This window comes from Psammomys obesus, unplaced genomic scaffold (genome assembly GCF_907164565.1).
Source record: "Psammomys obesus unplaced genomic scaffold, mPsaObe1.curated_primary_1811, whole genome shotgun sequence".
Classification (NCBI taxonomy): Eukaryota; Metazoa; Chordata; class Mammalia; order Rodentia; family Muridae; genus Psammomys; species Psammomys obesus.
Window position 1 is genome coordinate 7,350,346 of NW_026586383.1, and position 25,947 is coordinate 7,376,292.

General features: G+C 39.9%; 1 protein-coding gene and 1 pseudogene across 5 annotated transcripts in view; both read right to left on the minus strand.

The window, feature by feature from the left end:
- The window catches only part of Cmc1 (C-X9-C motif containing 1), a 71,276-nt gene that overhangs the window by 25,387 nt on the left and 19,942 nt on the right, over positions 1–25,947 (minus strand). Inside the window, exon 2 of one of the 5 annotated variants that reach the window (XM_055601735.1) lies at positions 1,028–1,133. The exons of the other annotated variants lie outside the window; for them this stretch is intronic. Coding sequence (XP_055457710.1) covers positions 1,028–1,100 — 73 coding nt within the window. The 5' untranslated portion in view covers positions 1,101–1,133. The remainder of the gene's footprint in view (positions 1–1,027; positions 1,134–25,947) is intronic. 5 annotated transcript variants of the gene reach the window in all.
- LOC129672241 (cleavage and polyadenylation specificity factor subunit 5-like) lies at positions 13,059–13,777 on the minus strand (annotated as a pseudogene).

The following is a 25,947-nucleotide window of genomic DNA, read 5'->3' on the forward strand; positions in this document are numbered from 1 at the left end:
TTGGAAGAAGCCACTGAGAACAAATTCACACATGCAATAATAAAGCCTCTCTTTCCTTCCATAAGCTTCTCACAATAACCACACAAAATGACAAGTTGTGTACTTTAGATTTGAAGTATGTCATGAGGACACTATGCTTTCTTTCCACAGTGTCAAGCCATTATTTTAAAGAAAAATGACAGATTTACAAGCTATAACATCGGTATATTGACTGCATTTTCCAAGCGCTCTCAATTTCCCTTGATAGCTTGCTGATGAGAGATTAATTTCAATCTTAATTACTAATATGAACTCTCAGATCACACATCATGTAAGTAATTATGTCTCTCTCTTTTTCTTGGTGTGTTTACAAGAGGTGGGGGTTACAAAAGGGTTAAAGAGGGAACAAAGTTCGAAGAGGTGGCTGTGGGCTCAGACATCAACAAGATAAGAGTCGGGCAGGTAGTCAGATTATTAACCAAACCAGTTGGAAAGCTGGTTCAGGGCCGCAGGGTGAATGGAGCTGCAGAGGTGAGGTACAGAGGACCCTGGAGACCATAATGGTGAGGTGCATGAGCAGGTCTGTCATGAACAGACACAATCACAGGGCAATTAAAGGCGGCCCTGTCAAGTGGTAGGGCCCTCATTGAGCCAACCACACACAGGGTTCTCAGGTGACAGATTGGCTCCCATACCCATATGCAGAACACAAGTGAGGCTGCAGCTTTCCACCGTCTGATGTGCTCTTGGCCTGGTATGTTTTTAACATGTCTGTGTGCCTACACGGTCCCTTCTGTCCTCAGGAGTAACGTACTATCAATCTGTGAGTCACAGATGGTGCTGGTACCTGCACATACAATGACCTGCAGCCCTCTTTCTGTGCTTGCACTTAAAACGGAACCCAACGCTGCTTTGTGAATGGAGTCACCAGAGCAAGACAACCTGAAAGCCAACGTTCCACAGGATTTGGAGTAACTTAAGGCAATGCAGCGCAGCCAGCTGGCAGCGAGGTGCTGTGAGAGTTTGAAAGGGAGGTCTGGGAACAGACCGGTGCAAGCAGCAAGGCCCCGACCACCAGCTTCGCAAAGGAGCACAGGCAGGAGATGCTCAAATGACAGCATCCACGATCAGGATTGATGATGAGAAGTGGAAGGCTGAGGAAATAACCAAGAAAGAAAACCAAAAAGTCAATGACTCTGTCTCTTCCATTTTCCTTAGAGATCCCATTTGGGGGCCCGATACAGTTTCCTCACAACTCCTGAAATGTGCTGGTGTGAAAATTTTAAACAAGCTGCTTTAGACAGGTCAATGTCCATACAGAAAGTAAGAACCTCCAAGATAACTACAGGAGCAGGTCCACTCACCTCATATTAAAATAAATATTAGAAAGCTGGGTGCGGTGGCACACACCTGTAATCCCAATACTCAGGGAGGCAGAGGCATGTGGATTGCTGGGAGTTCGAGACCAGCCTGGTCTACAAAGCAAGTCCAGGACAGGCAAAGCTACACAGAGAAACCCTGACTTGAAAACAACTGAATACATACATACATACAGACATACATAAGTAAATAAATGTATATATGTATGTCTTTTAAAAAATGCTACTTTGTAGATAATCACAATGGGACTATGATATAGTTATTCAGTAAAGGAATAGCATATTGACTGCCATTTTCTGTTTTCTTGAAACAAAAGCTGTGTCTCTTGTCAACATCAGATCTAACTCTTATCCCACCTGCCAAAATGAAAACACTATAAACAAAACAGCACACTGACAGTGTTGGTCTCCTAGGTCATTTTCTTTTCTGAGCGGTGTCACCATCTTCAGCTAGGCTCAAATGACTTCCTGCCTTTGCCCCAGGAGCTGTGACTATAGCATGGGTAAGTTGTGCCTCCAGCAGTCCTCAAGACATGGAGGGATGTCAGTAAAATGCTTTAGAGTATTACTGCTCAAAACACAAGCGCAAAGTAAGTGGCTATGGAAGAGCGTGAGCAAACAGCTGTGGGCATCACACAGGAGGGCAAGGACAGGCTAGAGGACAAGAACTACAAACTCGGGGGTTTTGGTACTATATAAACATGGAACAAACTGTTGCCTTAAGAGAGAGAGACAGAGAGAAGAAAAGAAGTAGCTGTAGGCTGGGAAAAGAGAAAAGAAACCTGGGCTGAGGGAGTGGCATGAGGAAGCCAGCCATCTCCCATCTTTCTCCCTGTCTATTTAGCAACAACTGGTGGGAACCCCACTGACTCACTAAGAACTTCCCATTCACCACCTTCCAGGGCTGTTTCAGATGTATAGCTTAATTTCCTTAAACACTAATTAATTGTTCTCAACTACAAATTTAGAAATTCCTGTTTGTGAAATGTATATAGTCACATCAAGCAAAAAGCATTATTTCAGAGTAAAAAGACACTCTCTCAAAAGTCACACTGTAGGCTTTCTTCTAATCTAACACGGTCACACCAACTGCCAAAATGAAAGAAATCTGACAATAACATGTGCTACCTTCCTGGTAAGTACATCCAAATTCTCAGTTTTGAAAAGGGAGGAAAAATCGGAGAAACGGGCTAAAAGACATGCTGGCCTAAATTTAATTAGACATTAATCAGTATACTATCCCCGGTTAACAAGACAAATCGATACTTTCAGTTCTGGCTGCAGTTTATTTAAAGACTTTACAATGTTACTACTTAAGATCAGGTCCTATGGAGGTGTTATCTCACCATTTATATTTTCACAACACTTATGATATCGCTGTCACACTCTTAAAATAAATGAAAAGCCCATGCCACATTTCAAATCAACAAAATGCTACTGACTCTATTTTTATTTCAGGAAATAAACATTAAAATAATTCTGTATTGCTCACTTAGCGTCAAACAGTTAAATAAAATGATGTAGGGTTTTTCTTTTTTATGTTACAAGTAGACTTCAGAATCAAGTATTTAATCACTTGGCTTTAAAATTCAGTTCGAGATAATGTATTAGAAAAATCGTGACAACAAAAGCATTTTGTGACAAAATTATTATGCTTTTAATTTTCTATTAAATTATGATTTATTAACATTCTACTTTAAAGATTAGTCTGTGTATAAGAATGAATTTAGTGGTGCATTTAATGAGACAAGAAGATAGAAGGATGAACATGAAAAGATTATTCTATATTGTAGTGCATGAGCTGTTTGACAATTCTAGCACAGTCCAACAGAAAGCTTCTCTCTAGATTGATCACGGCTCAGTTAACAGCACTGAATATCTAATACCTCCAACTCAATTAATTCTCACCTGATTAACATCAGACTGATATTCAAACTAAATCATCTCTCCAGTCAAGTAGAAATCAATATTTCTGATTTTACTTTTAAATTACAATAGAAAATAAAATGCATGCATCTTCAATATGCCAAGAGTGGCTTTCCTAGTCTACCATGGCATGGGTAACGCAGTTGATTAAAGTATTATTCTAATTTGAGCACCACTATGTAGCAGGATCTGATTAATCTGAACACAGAGATGGGGTAAAGTAATTAGATATGTCTTATACAGGGCAAAAGAAAATTGACATAAAATAAACTTGACTTCTTTAAAACAAACCTTGCTGTTTATCAGCTCAAGTAGTTAATATAGTTTTATTAGAGACTGATTACTCTCAGAAAAAAAATACATGTCAGACATATTTACCAGGGGCTAAGAAACAGCAACTCTTTTCTATAACATTCCTTCTATAACTATCCTCTCTAAAAGGAATACGGTCTTGAAACCAAGCCAAATTATTTCTATGTGACCTTTGCAGAGAGAAAAAAAACATGGTGGCCCAAACTTGGTGAGTAGAGAAATCACTAAATCCTTATACATTTGTAACTGTTCCTATTGAAGAGAAAGTGAAATTGACTTTGTCCTTCTTCATTTCCTATAAATTTAACATGAATACGAACTGTAAAGCCTAATTATTTGTTGGGTTAATTGACCAGAAATGACTGTTTTGCTTGTTAGCAAACTCAAAAATTTATAAGAAAATTAGAAAAACTTAAAATTTTTATAATGAAAATTGCAGTTAAATGTATAGTTTACTCTAGTTGAGAATACTACAGTTCCAAGCAGTGGAAGCCAAAACTGTGCGGTACACAGAATAGATATATAATGTAACTTCATGTCATAATGTAACAATGGTATGCATTTTATATATAAAAATCTATATATAATGTAAAAATGTACATTTTTGTTTCTATGCCTCATAAACTTATTTGCAGATGGGAAATCCAAAGAACCACAAAACAACAAACTTTGTTTTTATTCTACTAGTCTATCAAACAATATGAATACACACAATGAAATAAATAATTATTTAAATGCTGCTGATGCGTTTACAGTTAAGACTTCAGACTAATTATGTGCTCCACGCATGCAAGCGAACAGTAGCATGCTAAGATCTAATGAGTCAAGAGTTAGGGCCAAGGAGAGGCTTGAATACTTAAGAGACACTACAGAAATATTTTATTTTGACTGTTTTATTAAGAACTTTATTAAAAAGCTAAAAAGGAGCCATAAGATATTAATTCCTCTCTCCAAATATATATGTTTTGCCATAGAATAGGGGTAGAAAAAGTAGCTGTCACAAAGTCTTGTTTGTTAGACTCCACAAAGAACATTTTTAATTTTAAACCAGAATGTCAATAGGGTCGACTGAAATAAAGAGAAATAAATTAATGCTAAATAATTACTAAGGAAGTTTTGTTTATGGAAATGAATAATTCAGTGTTTCACAAACTAAATTCAAGCAGCAGCTGCTCTGCTGACATTAACCTAAAAAGAGCTTCCTTAAAATGTACAAGCTTGAACACCATGGGATCATCCACCCTCTCAAGTCACAGAGTGTTGTTTCCTAGGTCTTCTGCGTTTGGTGTAAAATATTCCACAGTTATAATACAACTAGCCAATCATTAAAGACTCGCAGCATCACCATTTTCATGGAAAGACTCTGTCACTTCTACTTAACTGAATATATGCATAATTTCTGGCCTGTTATATCTTATCACAGCTGGGAAGAGAGACTAATTCAGATTTCTAACAATCTGTTCTTGGCCTACATGGTCCTGGATTTTATTGTAATTCTAAAATGAGCCCTAGACTGCCTTTCAACCCAATGCAGCTTCCGTCTGTGCCCTATTCATCAAAACGAGCAAAGAAGTGGGCTTAAGTTAGCCTTGTAACGAGACCCTGCACCGTTTACTCTCGTTACATACATCCTCAGTCCTGAAGGTCTTACATGTGCAGTCAACTGGGTACAAAAACATGGAAATGTTGAAACAGTTACAATTAGCACCCAAAATCAATCTGATGTCATAATAAAACACCAACAATCACAACGGGAAACTAGATCCCATGCGTACATAATTTTTGTTTGAGGTTTATCTGTTGTATATGGCAACTAAAACTTGCAACTCTTCAGTAATCATAAAATGTGGTAGACTGGCCTGGTGGTGGTGGCATACACATTTAATCCCAGCACTTGGGAAGCAGAGGTAGGTGGATCTCTGCGAGTTCAAGGCCAACCTGGTCTACAGAGAGAGTCCAGGACAGCCAGAACTGCACAGGCATCTCCTCTAACATCTGTCATAGCCTTGTAATCAAGACATTTTTCTCTATTTCTCTCCCTGTGGTTTTATGAGACAATATGGCTACATCACCCACATTGGCTTGAACCTTGCTATGGGGTCAAGATCCAAGGGGGTTAAGATCCAAGAAGCTATACATTCTTAACTCACTCTTTTCTCAAATATGTACTGAGCCTATCTTTCCATCAAGCTGTGCTCCAGCTGTTTAGAATGTATGTGTGAAATAAACCCAAACTCTGTCCTCTGAAGCTTATTCTCAAAGGCAGACAAGAAGCAAAACACTATGAGCTGTTACAGTGCCATAAGAAGGGACAGTGGGAGATGGGGTTACAGAGGTGGTGATGACAATACTCTGCACTTTCAGGAGGGCTGTCAAGAGTGGAACCCTCCGAGGGAACTGTCAGAGGAAACACTTGAAGAAGCAAGGAAACCAACATGACAATCTCACAGCCTATAATGCTGAAATTATGTACATGACAATCCAAAACAGTATTTACGAAGAAAATGGGCATCAAGAACGAGTAACAGTAGAGGAGACTACCAGTTCCCTCACCATGGCACGGGCCACTCCACCAGCTGTTCCAAAGGCCCAGCTGCTAATGCTTGTAATGCCTTGGTCACTCTCATGGGAACCGGCCAGGGTTTGAGTTCAAGAGCAAAAGTGAAAGTAAAAGGTGAAGACACTAGACTTACATTTAAAAATGCCACATGGTCAGCCTGAGATCATATACAAACAAGCAGATTTTACATATGTGTTTAAGAATGTAGCAGGGAGGGGATAAAATACATAGACATATATAAAACAAAAAAGAAGCTGTAATTTTGAGAGTGCACAATGGGATACATGGGACGTGTTGAAGGGAGGAAAAGAATGAAGGAATGATGTAATTGTGTCATATTTTTTAAAAATAAAAGATTATTATTAAACATCAAAAATAAAAGGTTTGTAATAAAAGCACTCAGTTGGGAAACCATTATTCACTAAGGATAATTCTGGAGTAGCAGAATATAGAAACTGAATCCTATTTTGCTTTATTTTTCTAAAAAAAAAAAGAACAAAACCAAACCAAACCTAAGCACTGGTGCGACTTCTCCGTGGAAACAAAGACTTAAGGGCTATGTTCAGAGCAGCAGCAGCTCTGACCAGCCTTGGAGTGGCTGACAGGCCGAGTTGAATCACCTAGTTACAGGCCATTCTGAGAATCTCTACCCAAATCAATGAGCACAAATATGTTTTCTAAAGAGAAGTCGGGGGCTAGAAACACTTGTCTAGCAAGCACGATGTCACAGGTAATACTTCCAGCATGCAAAATGGACACGGGTGGCAGACGATAGGTATATATGGTACGACAGTATAGAGGACAGATGGAAAACACTGAGTCAGATGACAGGTATATATGGTAAGACAGTATAGGGGACAGATGGAAAACGCTGAGTCAGTTGATACATACATATGGTAAGACAGTATAGGGGACAGATGGAAAACGCTGAGTCAGTTGATACGTACATATGGTAAGACAGTATAGGAGACAGATGGAAAATTCTGACTCAGAGAATTAAGGCTGAAGTGATTTATTAAATTTCTAAAAACATTAAGAATGCTCTTAACAAATCCAGAGTTTCTGGTATTGCTGTTTTATGCTTTAACTTGTTAAACGCCATTAAGATCTTAATTTCCAATTAAGAATTTTCTTCATACTTATTAAATAAAAGCAGATTAAGTCTTAATTTCCAGCACTCAATGTCTACGCATAGTCCCTCTGTTTCACTTTTCACTTGTTTTGTTAATTAAGTACTTCAGAAAATGTCGTACCTGTTGAAGTGTCACACATCCTGTGACATCAGAACCACTGAAGACTTATCTGTAAACACGTCTGTGAAACAAGGATGCTGCACTTTGACTTGGTTTCCTTTTACACATTATTTTTCAGTTTTTAATATGCAGGGTATAAAACTGAGACCGAGAAACATTCCCAACATATTCCCATTAGATTTAACTGATCCCAACTGGAAACGGTGCGAGGCCGAGCACCAGCAACGCTTTAGGCATCTACTCTTCTCTACAAGTGTTAACTTCCATACATACAACCAAGAAATATGGCTCACATACTAAGAGCCCAAACTATTTTAAAAACTAAATGTTTTCTGTTATAGAGTGCATCCAAAGGAATGTTTTCTATGCTCTTAAGAGTCAAAATACACACACAATAAGACATCTAATATCAATTTTTAGCCCAGTACAACATAAGCCTGATTACATATGTAAAGACTATAAATTCAGGTTTATAATGAGACTGTCGACAGATGGGCGCCACTATAGTCAGCCAGGAGCATCAGAAGGGACTATTTCACAAATAGACTGTATGGAAAAACCACAGTTATTGGAGCGATAAATAAGGAATGCATGCACAAGCATAAACACTGCAAGAGCATAGGAGAATCTGAAAATGTGTGTGATACAAGCCCATTCCATATTCCCTGTAAGTCACTTTCCATCAACTTATAAACCTATGGCTTCCTAATCTTTTTAAAAATGAAAGGTTTTCTACATTGGATGTAGTACTTTCACTGTATATCCTTAACTATGATGCAATCTTCAAATTTCTTGCAAATACAGCTTGTCATGTTTTCAGCCTTTAGAACGTTGATAACCACATGGCACTCCTGAATAACCAATGATAAAGCTTCTGGGTTAATTCCTTGTTCACAACATTGTACACAGACAGTTTCCATACTTAACCTAGCATCTAAAATTCTTGAAATCTCAAACAGGACAACCCACAGTCCCCTTGGCATGAGGTACCATGACCACTGCTCCAGGTTCTTCCTCTTATTTATAAATCCTACTAAAATATTCTCCATACGATTCAGAGGTAAAGTGAACAAGTAAATAAATAAAATTAAAAGTTAAAAAAAAAAAAAGTTCTTCGAATCCACCTAACACTGAAGCAATGGATAAAAATATATTTGTCCTACACTGACACAGGAACTTATTCCATTTAACAAAAATGACAAACCACCCTGAATTTTGACACACAGCCCTCACTATTCTGCAAGCAAATAAGGGAACTGTACAAAATTGCACACACAGCAAGGGAGAAACACTTTCTCCCTTTCGTGTCCACAGGCACGAGGGCTCTCACACTGCAATGCCACCACCTCCCTCTGGACAACTCTGGCTAGGAACCCACTCCTCCCACAGATGCCCTGGCATTACTGTTTCGATGCACTGAGTTATGGCAGAGGAAAGTCCTGTGGCATGACTACCCACAGAAGTCAAATTTAATCCTACAAGCAAATTCAAAACCTGTATTAGGAAGAAAATCAACAGCTGGGTGCTGTGGTGCACGCCTGTAATCCCAGCACTTGGGGAGGTAGAGGCAAGCAGATCTCTGTGAGATCTTTGTAGCCTGGTCAACAAAGCAAGCCCAGGACAGCCAGGGCTACACAGAGAAACCCTGTCTCAAAATAAATAAATAAATAAATAAAAATAAAAAATAAAAAAAGAAGAAGAAAATCAACATGGCTTTGGTAGGATTGAATAGACTCATAGACTCTTAAGTTAAAGAAGAGGAAGATTTATTTATTCATTAGGTTGACAGGTTCGCTGGTTTTAAGATAGGGTTTCTCTTTGTGGCCCTAGCTATACTCACTCTGTAGAGCAGGCTGGCCTTGAACTAAGAGATCCTCCTGCCTCTGCCTCCAAGTGCTGGGATTAAAGGCCTGCACCACACCTCCCAACTAAAAAGGGATACTTTTAAAAGACATGTTGGCCAGTTAGATAGCTCAATCTGTACAGGTGCCTGTCACTAAATCTGATGACTCAAGTTTGTTATTTGGGACCCATGTGGTAGAAAATAAGAACTGACTCCTACAAGTTGTCTCCTTACCTCTCCTCCACTATACTTAATAAATAAATGCAATTTTAAAGAAATTTTTGTTTAAAGCCTGGAACCTAATACTCAAAGCCATGTTTCTCTGAAGGCTGCCTATGTCCTCAGAGGGCTGACAACCAAGCCCTCAAATGTAACAGGCCCATGTTCACTGATCTGGCCCCTCTTCGAGGCTCTTCATTGTAGAGCCTACCTGAGGCTAATGCTTCTTGTGAAGCTTTTCATTCACACTGTCGTCTCTCACAAAGCAGGCCTTCCATTGCAACTCTGTCGAGGGAAAGCCTCTCTTCAGTACCAACTCTTCCATCCTCCCCCCAAGCCCAAATATATCATGAACATGATTTTAGTCTGTTGGCACTGAGAAAAGCAGAATAAAGTAAAATACATGAAATTAAAAGATGCAAAAGTGAAACGCCTATATTTCCTTCCCCCCAAGTTACTCTGTTACTACTCATATTAGCGGCCTGGAGGACTCCATTCCATGCACAATTGGCCCACAGGTAATCATGGTGAGGAATACTAGAGGCTCAAAAAACTCTAAAAAGATGGAAAATCTGGGGAAATAGAAAGCACAACTTATCAAGGATAATGCAAAGAGCTAAAATTTTAGAAGTGCAGTGTCATTTGATAAGCCTAACAAGATTCAATGTACGATGAAACCTAACACACAGGAAAAGCAACCTCAGCGCCTCTGCCGAATCCCTCCAGGAGCCACACAGTCCATCTGAGTTCAATTCTGCAAGCACAATCTTATGTGGATCTCAGCCAGAAGAATGGAGTCCCACATAAGTTGGTCAGGGTTTGAGAGTGCGAGAGCCCACAGTGGATAAGCACAGCTTGCAGTCCTCATGGGGTATGTATGGGATAAAAGACAGTATTTAGCCAGAAATGGAATGCAACTGATTTGTGCCTTTAAATATTAGAGTCCAGGCTTGATCCTACACAAAATGGTGTCACTGAGCTGCACAAAAAAGATATAACCAGCAGCAGTTTCAGGTGAGACTAAAAGAGGAACGTAATCTTCCAGATGGAGAAAGAGCCTGTGTGCAAACAGAGCAGGTCAGGTGAAAGATGACAAAGACAGTTCTGAGTAAAAACTGCAGGATAGTAAATACTAATTTTCTCGGTGTTCCAGAGAGAGAGAGACCTTTTAAACAGCCAAAAAATAGCTGGCTGCCACCGTACTAAGAGGAGAGTTTCCTATCACAGACCTCAAAGAGCAGTGTCAAGAAGGCAGATTCTGGGCAGAATAAGCCCCAATTCCTCTTCCTAGGATATGCTATCTTAGCAGATGCACTAACACCCCCAAACACCCAGTGACAGCACTCCTCATTCTCAACAAAACACTGAGGGTGAGCATATAGGAAGTCTCAAAACAAAAAACAAGCAAACAAACAAAGAAACAAACAAACAAAAAAACAGAAGGAAACAAGCAAAAGAAAAGCACTCCATGCAAGAGCATCTACGAACCTTCAGGAGACTTCGGCCGGGCTCAGCAAAGCCACCAGGGTATGTCATTTTTCAGGGATCCACACTTCCTAGAGATGATAAGCCAAATGTAACCTCACGGGGAAAGAAAAACCATTCCTAAAGGCCATTAAACAAAAACTGCTGTGCTGTCTGTCCCCTGCCCCTGCACCCTCTCGGCTTCAGAAAGCACACAGGTCACCAGAGCTCTCACAGCAGCCCACAGGGGAGGACAACCATCAAAAAAGGGTGGCAACATGCTCAAGAGCATTCACTCACAACGCTTCAGAAGCAGCAGAGAAACTGCAAAGATGCTGTAGGAAAAGAGGCAGCATCTCGATGTCACACATGGAAGAACTTATTAAAAGCATAAATTCAGGAAAACCATACTTCAAGGAATAGTTGACAAAATTGAGATGAAAAAAAGAGATAAAGAAAAGAGCCTGAAAACCAAAATAAATCCCTAGCCATGCTAACAAATGCAGCAGAAATACAAAAAGGACAGCAGAGACATAGGTAAAATTCAAGTGGGAGGTTTTATAAAAATGAGTTAAAATAATCTCAGTAAACAGGAAAGAAAGAAAACCAAGGTGTGGCAGGCAGCTGCAAAGGCAGGCAGCCTCTGGGCAGCTTCCCAGAGTCCCAGCTGCTGGTGTCCATGCCCAGGGTGAATGTCGCCCACAGAGAAAGACATAGGTCAAACCCCCTTACTGTCATTTAGCCAGGGACTATGGCAAAGTGGATGCTGCCACTCCCATGATCAGGTTACAGAAGACTGGGGCTGTCTCTCTGTACGTGTGCTCTCCTCAGCCAGTGGTCCGGGTGGCATATACTGCTACATGGAAAGACCTAACTGACAAGGAATTGAAGAACTAAATGCTGCCAAAAACCAAGGAAAGAGCAGATCCTTCCCAATCCAGGCTTCAGAAAGCAGCGCCACCGGGAAGCAGCTAACTGAGGCGGCATCAGACACGGAGGGGAGCCCTGAGCACACCTGCTAATGAAGGCTGCTGCTGCAATCCAGCACCTTCCAGGTAATTAGTAATCAAGTCTCCGTGTTCCAAGGATGCCACCTTTAAGGGAGAGAACTCTAAGGCACAAGAAAAGACAGGTAAAAATTACAATTAAGGTTGAGTACAATGAAAACATAGGAGGCTTTTCAACAAATGGTGCCTATAAAAACAAAAGGAACATACATGGCAAAAAGCACTGGTGCAATATAGTCCTTGATCAAGTCAGCACACTCTACTGAAAGGACCCACTTTATGCCTGAGTTTGCTGATGTGTAGGAGGGAAATTAAGCTGCCCTCAAACTTCGCAGAGCCACATCCAGTGTGGTGACACACCGACGTGAGGTGCACAGGCCCCCGAGGCAGAGAAAACACGACCTGGCAATACCTGTCCACACAGACACAGAACATACGGCAAGGAGCAGTTCTTCCCGAGTGCCAGAGATGGAGACACTCTACAACCTTTTTCTAGAGTAAAACTGTTTTATTTCCAAACTGGTGCCACAGGAATATGACAAGAGCTCAGTTCAAAATCTTAGCAAAAGTGTCTAATTTAGTTCACAGATTTTTTTAAACTATTGACAATGAAAATCAAGCAAGCTGGATTAAAAAAAAAAAAAAAAACAGTAAGTTGAGAATGGGGTAAGCAGTGCATTTATGGTTTTAAAAAATAATGTAATAGTAGCCGGATTCAGTTGACACAGTTCAAAGTTAGAATATGCACTTAAAACAGACATAATATGACTCAAGCTTACTAATGGCTTTCATAATATTTTCATGGTTGAGGCTAGTACTATACCTTAAATAAACACAAAAACATTAGGATATAACTCTTAGAGCAATCCAAGTTTTATATTTTTAACCATGTTTTAGAGCTTAATGAGAAACTTTAAAAAAATACAAATAGGAAGTTCACTTTCTTTAATGTTGTACAAGTTAATGAACGCTGTCAGATGCTTCCACCACTATCTAGTGCATATTAATTTTGTTCTTCAAACAGGAAGGAGGTAGCAATTTGGGGGACAAGAGAAAACCAGAATTTTTCTATTATTCTTCTACGTGTGTAAGCTGTTCTCACAGAGCTGGCTTCTTTTACTTCTGTGAGCAGGAATTCAGTTGTCTACAAAACTGAGACCTGCTCAACAGCTGAGGAAGACTAGAAACGGTGGGCCCAGGTCCCGCTGCATTGTCGGACAACTCAAACAACGGTGCAGCTACCAGCTTGTAATTTTTAGAGACTGCAAACAAGGCTTTCTCTTGAGGCTGACCCAGAAACAACTTCTTATGTTCCTTGGGCTTTGTAATATGTGCAGGAATATATGGATACTGGTCTCCACCAGTTACCAATGCAGTCATCAGTGACCAGGACTGCATCTTGACCCCCCTAGGATCTCTGCCATTAGCGTTTTAGTCCTTCATTTTCCCCTGGGTTAGCTTCACCACCAGGTAATGTGAAGAAAGCTGTTCCCAGGTGTAGCACTAACAGTTGGGGGAGCCGGTGCTTCTGCACAATCAGAACGAAACCTTCTACAGTCTTCTCATCACGATTTTATCAAATTCTTCCCTCATTCCCGCTGAAACCTGGCTACAACAGAGCTGTCCTTCTCATGGACGGAATCTTCTGTGCCAGGGTGTAGTTGTAAGTGGGTACAGGCTAATGGTGTGCTCAGGGGGAGGCGCTTGGTATGCTGGATGTACTTATTGCCCAACCCCAGAGGCCAGCCCGTCTGCGAGTGATTCGGCAGCACCACAGATGTGCAGAAAGTCGGGGCCGGGGAGACGTCTATAAGAGGAGCAGTGATTATCTGCATCCCGCTCAGCAGCCACTGCTGCCCACCATTAACAGTCAAGAGCAAAAGGCAAGTTTTATATTTTTAAAACTTAACTCTATGATTAACTGTCCTATAGATTATATCTGTTTAAACTAAATTGAAAAAAAAAAAGAAAAAAACCTTAAAGCCACCCCAAAGAATATAAAAATTAGAAGTGGCTTAAATATATTTAGTTGAATAAAGGGCATTTGACAATTAAAAAGAAAATAAGAATGATAAAAATATGCTGTTCTGAAACACATTCTTAAACCAGTGGTCCCTGTTTATATAATGGGTATCCATAGCTTGCTGTAGCTTATAACCTGTAATAACACTCTTTATGAGCAATCACACTTAAAACGTGGACACTATAAAACTAGAAAAAATCAAGAACAAAAACAAACACACAAATATTGTTGGAGCCTGAACACAGTCTTTGCTGATGCTTGGTCACGTACCCCTGAGCTCCAGCAAGCCCTTCAGCCAAGAGAACCGAAAATTATTTTGAAAGCTGGCATACTCACTCACTCTAACCATCAATAAGAAATGGCTTAGAGATTTATCATGGAAGGATATTCATTACAAGTCTTTTCAGCACAAAGCTACTTTTCTAGCAGAGAGCTAAGGGTTTATTTTTCCTCTTAGCCATGACTAAAATTTTTACATTCCTTGTTTCAACATGGTACCTGTGGTTCAATATTTCTTTTTCATATTAATTATAAAACTTAAAATTTTTTTCAGCTAGATCCTTGAAAAGCTCTACAACTTTCCAAGTAAAGTGTTACTCTCTAATGTTCACCTTATAGTGATGAAAGAGAAGGGGCAGGGGACGCGTGCAGCTCAAGCACTGACAGTCAACAGGACGGCCTCTGCTTCTACCACAACATGGAGATAAAGTAAACGCATTTACACACTGCAAAACTGTATTACTTATTAAAATGCTTGACACCACAGCTCTTAATCAGGAACAGGGTAAAACCCACTCTACAGCTTTATAGCATCCTTCTAGGGAATAAAAATTTAAACACATACAAATTAACACAGAAAAAATTTTCCAAATGTTAATAACCACATGAATTTTCATGTCCAATATAAACATGTGCCTAAATATTCAAAACATCAACATATCTGCATACAAACTCAATATGCATCACTTACACAGCCAACGTTTAGCTAATAGTTTCAATAATGGAGAAACAAGTTACTTCCCTTACCAAACTCTGCAGCTGTAGATGCTGCAGCATGAGTCCAGTAACCGCACTTAGTAACCATTCAGAGAGCCACAGGGGATGTTTCAAAGTAGAAGAAGTATCCTCACAAAGTGAGAAGAAAATGCCCATGAAAGGATACATTTCCTGATGACAAGCCCAGCCCCAATCTTACAAACCTAATTCCATGCTCTGTTATGGGGCATGGACAGTCCACTTAAAATGGTAAGTGATGGGTTGGTCACCAAATAATTCTGGAAAATTCTTAACTGCTGTGTTCAGGCACCCTGAAAAAGGCATTTAATTAAAATATTACAAAGCATCTGCTGTGCTTTCACTTGTAATAATTACGTCAACTACTTTTGGTGTTAACTGGTCACATTCTATAGAAAATCACAGTGTTCTCTGTGCAGCAGACCTCTCTGCTCAGAGCTTACTAAATCTTAAAAAAAAAAAAAAAAAAAAAAAAATGGGCTGTGCAAAAACTGAGCCCCTAGAGGGCAATGAAGCTCCACTTTTTACTTCATAACATACTTCAGCTCCTCACCAGTTTATAGATACCATGACCTACTTACTTCCTTACATCCTAAACCTTCTCCTTTAAAACAAAAAGGAAATGGAAAAAAAAGATGGTTATGTCCTAATACTAACAAAAATACCAAAATACATATTCTTTAACAGTGATAACTGATGAAAGAGGAATACAGTACACAAGCCTATTCCTGAACACACATCACAAATGAATATTTGAGCATTAACACTCAGTAGGAATTAGATGGCAGATAGGAAAGATATACTTAACAAGTCTATTTAATATAAATGTTTTGCATAACTTTACATGCATTAAGTAACATGTTAAAATTTATAGGAAAAAAGGTGAAGAATCTAATTCCAATGGCAATTAACCCTACATGAGCCACCCAAACATAAACTGTGCGGAGCTCTTCCTTCACAGAATCAAGCACTCTACTGACTGCCCACCAATGAGATAGCAATGTTAGCACTCAGATACAACTGGAAAAAGCAATGAAGATTCTGTGCTTCACTTTAATTCTAGACAAGGCCTGGGTCTTAGGTAATATCACACTAAAGATGTGAGGAACGGGCTGAACCAGGAAAATCCTTTGTAATAAACACAGGGTGAAGTTCACAATATCAAGATGAACTTGACCCTGTGTGTGATGATAAGGAATACTTTAATCAAGTCACATCAGATTTTCTTGCTCTCTGCTAGTACAAATAGTTGAACTGAGGCAAGACATCTAAGCCAGAGGTTCAGATTTAAAAAAAAAATTTTAAGCACAACTGTCATTAAAACTAAAGTTCAAAGGTTATGGTGAAGCATCAAAAGGATGGAAAAATCTACAAAGGTTATTCATTTATTCATTTTATACATGGGTGTTAAAATGAAGATTAAAACTAATGTTAATCAGGAGAGGCAGCATGACAGTATGGATTTTTTGATTATACACATAGAAATCTACTGTCGATAACTTAAGAGAACAGTGTACTTGTGCCACCACCCCCCTTTTACCCATGGGGACAAGTTCCAACACCTGTGGATACCTACAACTATGTGTGCTATGTTTTCCCTATAATGTCCCAAGAGCCAGAGTCACTGTGCCTTCCAAAGGTGATGCCTGCTGCCTTCTTTGCAGCACCATTGCACCTTGGGGCCGTTCCTGACGTGCTGCCCCGCACTGCTAGCCTGTTAGTGTCTGAGGAGACTGCTGAGTAACTAACGGGTGGGTAGCTTATACAGCATGGCTACACCAGCCAAAGGGATAATTCATATCCACTTAACATTACTGAATTGTAGCTATGATAGTAACTTAAACATCACAAAGTGGCAGCATGAATAAAGGAATACTGACTGTATGCTAATGTTGTTGAGCAATTCTTCACACCCAGAAGACCTCGTGGAATTTAGAGACTTAAAATGCTTCACGTAAAAAAATCTTACAAAACTGACAAATCATGTCTTTAGAGAAGATAAAGAACAATGCACACCTACAACAGCTATAAAAATGAAAGGAATTTTACTCCAGCAACTTGGCTCCTCTGACCACATCCAGAGACCTAGGCAGGCATGCCCTTAGTACACACCTTTAACACAAAACAATGAAAGTAAAGTTAATCTGTAGAAGGAAGCACCCATGTTTGAAACTGATGTCTAATTGAGGGGCAGAAAAAGTGACAAATCACAGAAAGATTTGACAAAATAAGACAGGCCCAACTCTCAGAAGAACAGAGAAAAAAAAAAGCGACCAGAGAGAGCAATGGAGAGACAGGGAAGGGGGGGAAGAGGCAGTTTTATCGGAACAGTTTTACAGAGACAAGTTGTAGAGAGAACAAGCTAGACACAAGTAAAAACAGAAGAGCCAGAGAATGAGAAGGAACCAGATTAGAACAGATTTCTAAAGTTGGTGTGAGGCCAAGCAGAGCAATTCAGTTAGAGCTGAGAGAAGCCAGTTTGAATCAATCAGCTTGGAGAGGAGTTCTGAGCCACACAGCTGAGTTGAACCAGCCAGCCAGAGTCAGAAAGAACTAGAAAGGGTGAGCTTACTCAGCAGTAAGTCTCAGAGGCTGAAAACATTCTAGGCCTGGGTTAGACTGTGTGGAGGCTGGAAGCTTCCAGGACTAGGCCTAGGCTAGCAGGAGGAGGCACTCGGCCTCCAAGAGGAAAATTACAGCAGGAAAATAAAACTGACATTTACAGACCACATCACAGCCAATGCTGCCTCGGAGCTAATGCAGCTAGAAGCATCATCCCAACACTTCATCTGAGCAAAGAACGAACCGCAGCCCTGGCAAACAAAAACCACTGCCTGCCACTACTAATCAGCAAGATCTAGCTTTAAAGAAATGCACAGTAGCTAAATTTAAAGAAAGGCTACCAATGTCCTGCATCCTGCTGTAAAATCAATCTTCTTCCCATTGATTCAAAAAGTCAAGCTTGATGGTGCAAGACTGTAATTCAAGCATTTGGGGGGGCTGAGTCATGAGGATTGTGGATGAAGGCTTCCCTTGGCTACAAGCAAGACTATGTCTTTAAAACCAATTCAGTTTGTATTTTAAAAAACAAAAACAAAAACAAAAAACGAACAAATAGAAGACTAAATTAAAGAAGGAAAAAAAAGAGATTCCAGATACTCTTGATTTCTATTAAGAATCCAACTTCTTCTTTTGCAGTACTCTGAAGCCAGCCTTTCCTTCCAGCCTTAACGTCTAACTTTTCTCAAGTTCACTACCGCTCTTAGCTCAGTCTTAATGGCAGCTGGAGAAAGCATGGCTACATCTCCCTTTGCAGAGTCCAGAATCTGCTGTATGATTTTTTTTTCAGTTTCCCTATAATTAGCCAAACCACTAGAAATCCTTAGGATGTAGGTAATACTTCTATTCAGACCCTGCTTATTCACAACTGCTCTGGCTTTTATTTCACTTAATATCTAAGTATTCTACTATAAGTTGTTTCTGGGACGTAATTCTAGATAGCTTCTATCTTATCAACCTGACCAATAACATATTCAAAGCTAATTTCATGTTTATTTTACTTTTATGGTATTTCCCATTATATTCAACAACTGGTAGGCATTCAAGAAATATTCTTTCAAAAATGCTATGAAACTTAGCTTTGAGGGACTGAAGAGACAGATTGGACAGAAAAGTGTCTGCTGCACAGGAATGAGGACCAGAGTCCATGTAAAAGGAAGTGGATCCTGCGGTTCACTGGCCAGATAGCTTGCCCAGATCAGTGAACACCAGGCCAAATAATAAGGGGAATAACCGAGGAACACTCAACATCCCCTGACCTCCAGATGCACACACATTTAAACATGCGTGCACACACCTTACATTTTTCAAATTCTGTGAATTGGAAGCAACAGTATTTTTTTAACTTCTAAAGAAATGGTTACTTATCTACTTATTCCTTAATACTTTTTCCAATTAAAAAATTGATGAATGTAAAAATACTTCTAGAAAATGTAGAAAAGAAATTTTCCAAACATCAGTATTACCAGCACTTAGAAATAGCTAGTTTCCTCATGACATCACTATTCATAGCATTTGTCATAATTTATTTGTAAGCAGCTCTTGCCACACTGTGTACTATCTCTTACACACTCCAGAAGAAAAAGGACTAAATCCCTTTCATCCACACTTAAGTGGCCATTTACATTATACACACAGCTGGGTATATAATAAATCTATGTTATTTTAGTAAACCCTTCCTGCATTCTTAAATTTTAAAAAGTTTAATTAAACTGTGGCTAGGAAATCTTGTTCATGAAGAGTCCAAACGTCTTTGGCTTCATGAGCTGTGTGATCACACTGCAGGGGTGTGGCACGAAGAATCCGTGCACAGTAGAGCTTCATGGACACAGCAGCAGAACAGATCTCACGGTCAATGCTGCCATGTGTCAGTTCCTGGATGACAACTTAGTACTACCACTGGCCTCTCCATCAACCAATGAATTTTACTTCGCACTTACAGTATGCAAAACGTACCCCATGAGTATGTGACAGGCAGAAGCCTGCAGCTAAGTTTTTGGCAGTAATGTTATACATGATAACATTTATGAATATTTTATAGCACATTACCAACAAAGATAAAATTCTATTAGAAAAATCTACTAGGTCAGGGAATGAGCACATTTGTGAGATTTTATTTTTGTATTTGTACTGACAGTTCTTTACAGTGTAAACATGTTTCTCAAAACCTTGCCAACATTACTCAGCACATGTTTTTCTACCCACAAAAATTTCACCATGTGTGATTAAAGACTTTTTGACATTTTAACTGGAGAGTGCTGATGTACAATGAAATGAACAGATCTTCAGTATATTCACTACCTAGTGAGACAAAGCCTGGTCAGTACCAATCAGCAACAAGACAGCAGTGAAATCACTACAGACCTTGAAATCCCTCAATGCCCCCTTCCAATCAGTACCTCCTACGCCCATCCTAAAACTGCAACTCCTGTTTAGATTAATTCTGCCAGATGAACCCTGCCTGTCCTGGACCACACTGATTATAAAGGGTGCGTTCTTAGGTTTCTCTTTACAGCTCACTCGGCCAGACGGCTCTGACGTCATCTGCACTGTTGTGCAGATCAGCAGTGCTCTGCCAAGCAGTAGCCAACGACATGAGAGCACTGCGGTTAGCTAACTCTCTCCCTTGAAAGAAACCTAGGTTACCTGTAATTTTTAGCCGTTAGAAAATCCTAACTACTGCCTTGGCCTTCTGACCTATGACATTTTCCTCTCCTGGTCCCGCATGGAGGTGAGCAGAGCAACTGTTTGACGATCTCAGCCAGATCCAGAGGAGCAAATGTGCCATGGGCTACAGGGGGCTTGGCCTTCTCTTACATGCTACAAGTCCTAAGGTTCCCTTCATTTTTTTTTTTTACATCGCATTTTACCGTCTTTTTTTTTTTAGATTAAATATTTCTATAAATTTTCCTATAATGTTCCTATAATGCTCATGTTTCCTATAATTTCCATTCTGAGCTTTTTACAAGAGATATTTTTCAGTTCTAGCATACCCATTTTTTGCTGTTTTAAATCTTCTGAATAAGATTTCCTATTTTATTTGTTGCAAGAACATTTTCATTTGCGTTCTTTATTACAACAGCTGCTTTAAGACCACTGCCTGCTAATTTCAACATCTGAGTTGTCTTCAAGTTCCCTGCCTCCACTGAGTGCACCTCCAATGTGTCCTGCCTCGCTGTGTCTATGTGCATTGGATTATTTTGATTATGTTATGACTACTGTGGATGGTATGACACAGGAAGATTCTGAGCTGTTTAGTTTCTGTAAAGACTTTTTGTTTCATTCAAGCACACAATGCAATCTACTCTGCACACACACGTGCCTACATGCACACACAGTCTCTCTTTCTCTCTGTGTCTCTGTCTGGCTGTCTCTCTGTCTCTCACTTTCCAGGAGCTGCAGTTACATCAACCCTGTCCTTAGCTGTTCAAACTGCTCTATCAGGACCAAAGGGTTGTTGTTGCGTCCATTTGCTGCTTCTTAGGATTCAGCTGGCCTGGAAAGTTCACTAAGGAGTCATTCACCTTTCCTGTTTGACTCCTTCTCATTTCTGTTTCTGCTAGTGACGGAGAAAACAAAATGGGAATGCAGGCTTCTGATAACATCTATTTCACTCAACTGTGATTATACTGTCCCAATTCATCAAGATAAACACATAATTTGTGCATGTAGGACACAACTAGAGAAGGTAACAGGTTTTCATTTTTAACACACAAAACAACAAACTATACATAAGCAAAAAATAATAATAATAATAATAATAATATTGTGTTTTGGGACCAGGATCTCAGTACATAGCTCAGGCTGGACCTGAAATCTCAAGACAGCCCACAACGGCCTTGCACTCACACTGCTCTCCACACCCCTAGTGCTGGGCTACAGGCAGGCAGCAGCTCCACACAGCAGGAGCCACTCATCTGTGTAACTTAGCTTGTTTTATAACCCACAATAACTCCCTGTACCAAACCCCTCAGAAATAGAAAACCACAAAATAAACTAGAAGGGATGCAACTGTAATCTATAACTTTCTATTTAAAATCAGTGTACAAATGATACAACCCACTTTCACGTCCTGACTCTGTAAGACAAACAGAGTTAAACAGACGACAGTAAGACACTTCTAATTCATTTTAGGAACTATGGTTTAAGGACTCCACACAAAAGGATACTCTTAAGTGGTTCTATTTATTCTAGTCAATATTTCTAGAGTTTTACAAATACCAAATAGTCTATCACTTTCGAACAGACAGACAAGATTTCTATTGCACTGTATTTCAGCCAAAATACAAAGTTTACAAGTGCTGGGCTCTGGTTCCCTGGAAAAGATGCCATCACTACAGGGGATCAGCACGTAGCTTAAGCAAAGTGCGATCTCTAACAGATTTTAAACACAAAGGCACAGTACTGCTTAAAAACTATAACTAATTTTGGATTAATTTCTCATAAGATAAAAGGATTTAAGTCTATTACAAGAAAGTAATTAAAAGTTGATGTTTAGGAATACCAGGATAATAATAACTTGTAAATGAAGTGGTGGCATAAAAGCGACACCATATTTTATAATGATATTTACTCATTTTAACAATGCTGGTAAGTTTTAAGATGTGTATTTCTTTGCTGTTGATTGAGTTCAAATGTAGACTTTCCACACTGATATTTATCCTCAAGGATTAGCTGCACAAATTATTTGTTTAGAATACTGTGTTCACGGCTGGGAGGCAGCATGATCAGTAAAAAAACCTGAGTTCGGATCCCCAGCACCAACATGAAAAGGCCAGATGTGCGGCCTTGTGCCATTAAACCTGGCACTGGGAAGGCACTGGTACTTGAAGCCATCTAGTCTTACCCAATTGCTGAGTTCCATTTTCAGTGAGAGACCATATATCAGGAAACAAGATGGAAGACACGTCCTCCATTTCTGGCTTCCATATGCACATATATGCACAAATCTGCACACACATGTACAAACCCCTTCACATGAACATATACATGTATACACCATATAAACAGAAATAAACAAGTAAACAAAATAGTAAGTTCAGCAGCTTGAACAAAAATTCCTTATTAATATCCTCATCTAAATATTAAGAGTATTAAAAGGTGTCATTTCCTTCTGAAACCACAATATTCAAGAGTATGTCTGACTACATATGGCAATCGCAGTAAACTGAAGACCGAGAATGGAAGCCCGAGTTTACAAGCCAACAACTAGATCAGTGAACAATGACTACCATTATGTCTTCTCAGTTATTCCAAAAATCAATTCAGTTGTATAGCATTAGGCCTCATAAGCAAGGCAAGAATGATGGTAATTAACTTTTGTTACGTCCATTCCTAGAGCAGAGGTAGCAGCACCCTGACACTGCAGCCATCCCTGGAGGGGCTTACTGCCAAGGCTGGCTCTTAACTAGCACCTGAAAGCCTGGATTTGGGGAATGTTCCCACCACCACGTAAATGATTTGTGTGGCTTTCTGAGCGCAAGTCACCTGAGCAAACAATATGGTCTGTGCAGAACCACTTTCCTTCTGAGAATCTGAAAGCATGGTACCTGCTAGACAGCAGTTGCCCACAGAGCCTACTCCCAGGAAAAATTCTGTGGATGGGGTCTTTAATAAGCTTCGCTGGTAGACAGCAGGTACACTGCACCAATCCCACACTGGCAAAGCTAAGATCATGCTCAGTGACTCTTTGGGGAGATTCTTGGAAATTGTACATACTGTTCATGATCACAACTATATGCTGAGTCCTTACAGCAAATCATTGAATCGGGGTGGTCACAGGGACTCTGACCCGGTCCAGTGTAAGGGCCATGAGCATCACAGGACTCTACCTGTAACTCTTAAACACCACGTACACAGAAGCTCTTCATTGTACTGGTGACTTGGCATGTGGCGCTCCCTGGACATCTGGACCAGTCTGAAGGTATGTTACACCCACTCAGTCAGGTAAGATGGACAAGCTGGCGGAAACGGCAAAAGCACGGTGGCATACAGTGTAGTCAACCACCAATGAAAGCGCAAGTGTGGGCAGCTCAAGCAGTGCAGTCGGGCAGAGACGGTTAATCCCATGCAGCCTTGTCTCAGTGCTCTTCTGATTGTTCTTTCCCTGCAAACGTCCTAAAGAGCATCTTACACGTTCCTAGTGGTGCTGTCTTTTCTTTTGTCTGCCCACACAGCACCAGAGTTTGGCATAAGTGATGTTTCAGCTGCACGCGGGTGACAGAAGAAGGCAGTTGCTTCATCAGCCTTCTCTACGCAGCGCGGCAATGCAATGCTCCAAGCACACAAACAAGTCATACTTCCTGGCGCATAATGTTTAGTCCTTTAGACTGCACATCCACTTTCTGGCCGCAAGATCAAGAAGACGACCACACACACACACTAGAACAAGGTAAAAGAAGACCCAAGGCTCAGCTAAAGAGTATTCTAAGCCACTCCTGATAAAAAATAATTTTTATTTTGATAGTAAAAAAGAAAGTCATATTATTTTTAAAACAAACATCATGATGCAACATAGCAAATTTGTACCAAATGTCAACTATACAGTGGAAAGGCCAAGAAACATAAGAATTTAACTACCTCCTTACAACAAAGTTAGCAATTCCGAGAAGCACGCCTGAAAGAATGATGAGGACTTCATCACAGATGTCAGGAAGGAACTTCTGTTTGGGCTTGAGGTGGGGGGGGTGTCTAGAAACTCAGGCAGAGGTTTTTCATCAATCCCATCCTGTGTGCTCAGTGAGCTGAGTTCAGCTTGCACACTTCAGTCATTTGTTCTAATGCCTTTTTACAACGACATGAAGAAAAGGACTTCTATAGAGTTGGGGGGGGTTGATATAAATGTTTACAAACTTGTCAAAGCTTATACAAGTAAGACCAGAGTTCTCTGTGTATCTAACCTGTGTATCAACTCCCCATAAGCAAATCAAAGTTTCAAGGACGGTAAGTAGTGCGTTTCTACTCAAGAAAGAAACGCATGCTTTTGTGTTTGCTATGTTAAATCTTTATAAAGTGCACAGGCATGTGCACACGCACTCTCACACACGGATATTTTACAGGGTTTCACTCTACAGCATAAGTTAGCATCAGACTCTGGATACTCCGGCTTCCACTTCCCAAGCGCTGGGATTACAGGCATGCGCCATCATGTCTACCTTACAAACATAGTTTACAGACAGGCATGGTGACCCACACCTGTAATCCCAGCATTTGGGCGGTGTACAGAATCAGAATCACATAATTGTACATTAAAGTTAAATTTTATTACTTGGAAATGCAATAGTGAAACATTTTAAATGGTACCTATTGCTTAAAAGCACCTTTATTGCTCTAAACCTCAGATGAAATGTGTAGCTTCCATCAGGGTACAGTAAAACCCATTAGTGCATAGCTAACAAAGGTACCATAGAAGCTGGTTTAAAGTCATAATGAAGAGAGCGCTAGTAAGAACGCAGCAACCTGGCTGAAATTGATATTCATTAGGGTACTCTTCACCTCAATAGGGCCATTTGGACTCTGTGGTCTTCATCAGTGTCCCAGCTGGTAATGGTTGAAGGTTAATGCCTTACCCCATTCTGTTCAATTTTCTACCCTAATTAGCCCTCCAAATCTATAGCTGTGAGTACCAAGTGTCTGTGCTCAAAAGAAACTAATTAATGCTAGCAAATTAGATCAAGTCCGAAGACTCAACAGCCAAACTCTTAGTTAAATGCGCCCTGTTAACAGGAAGTGTGGCTGTCAATAACTGCGGGTGACTATGACAAGGCACCCGTCTTTCACAGGGAGCGATTTCAGCTCTCTCTGTCTCTAGAAAAGCTTCTCTCTCCTTCAAACCTAAACTGCTGGTGTGTGACCTGGTTCTTACAATCAGCTGGGTTGAAAGGATGTGAAAAAAAAATTAAACAGAACAGCTTCCTTACATAGCAATTTTTCTGGCATTTAGCAGAAAGTCTGATTGCTTCTTAAAATCCCTATCTTTATCCAGGAACCATACAATTAGCATACCTAATACTAAGTGAACTCCTATGATCATTTTTAAAGCAGACTGTAAACAGTACTTAATGGACAATGTCCTGCCTCTAAACTGTGACTTCCTGCTCTGCCTCAGCACAGCCCCAGAGGTGGGACTACTGTGCACGCTCCCTTGTCACAGGGGAAAATGGAGACTAAAGAGTATTATGTGTCTATATAATAATGTTACATTCTAAACACTATTTGGAAACAGTCTTTTAAAAAAAGTCAATACTCAAATATTCAGACATCAATTATAGCATACTTTCTAGTAACGGAAAATCATTAAAATAATCTAAATGAATCTCAAATTCTAAGATGCTTTTAAAAGTGTTTTATATTTATTTACTTATTTATTGTGCACGTGAATGCTGTGTGTGTGCAGGTGTACGTGTCAAG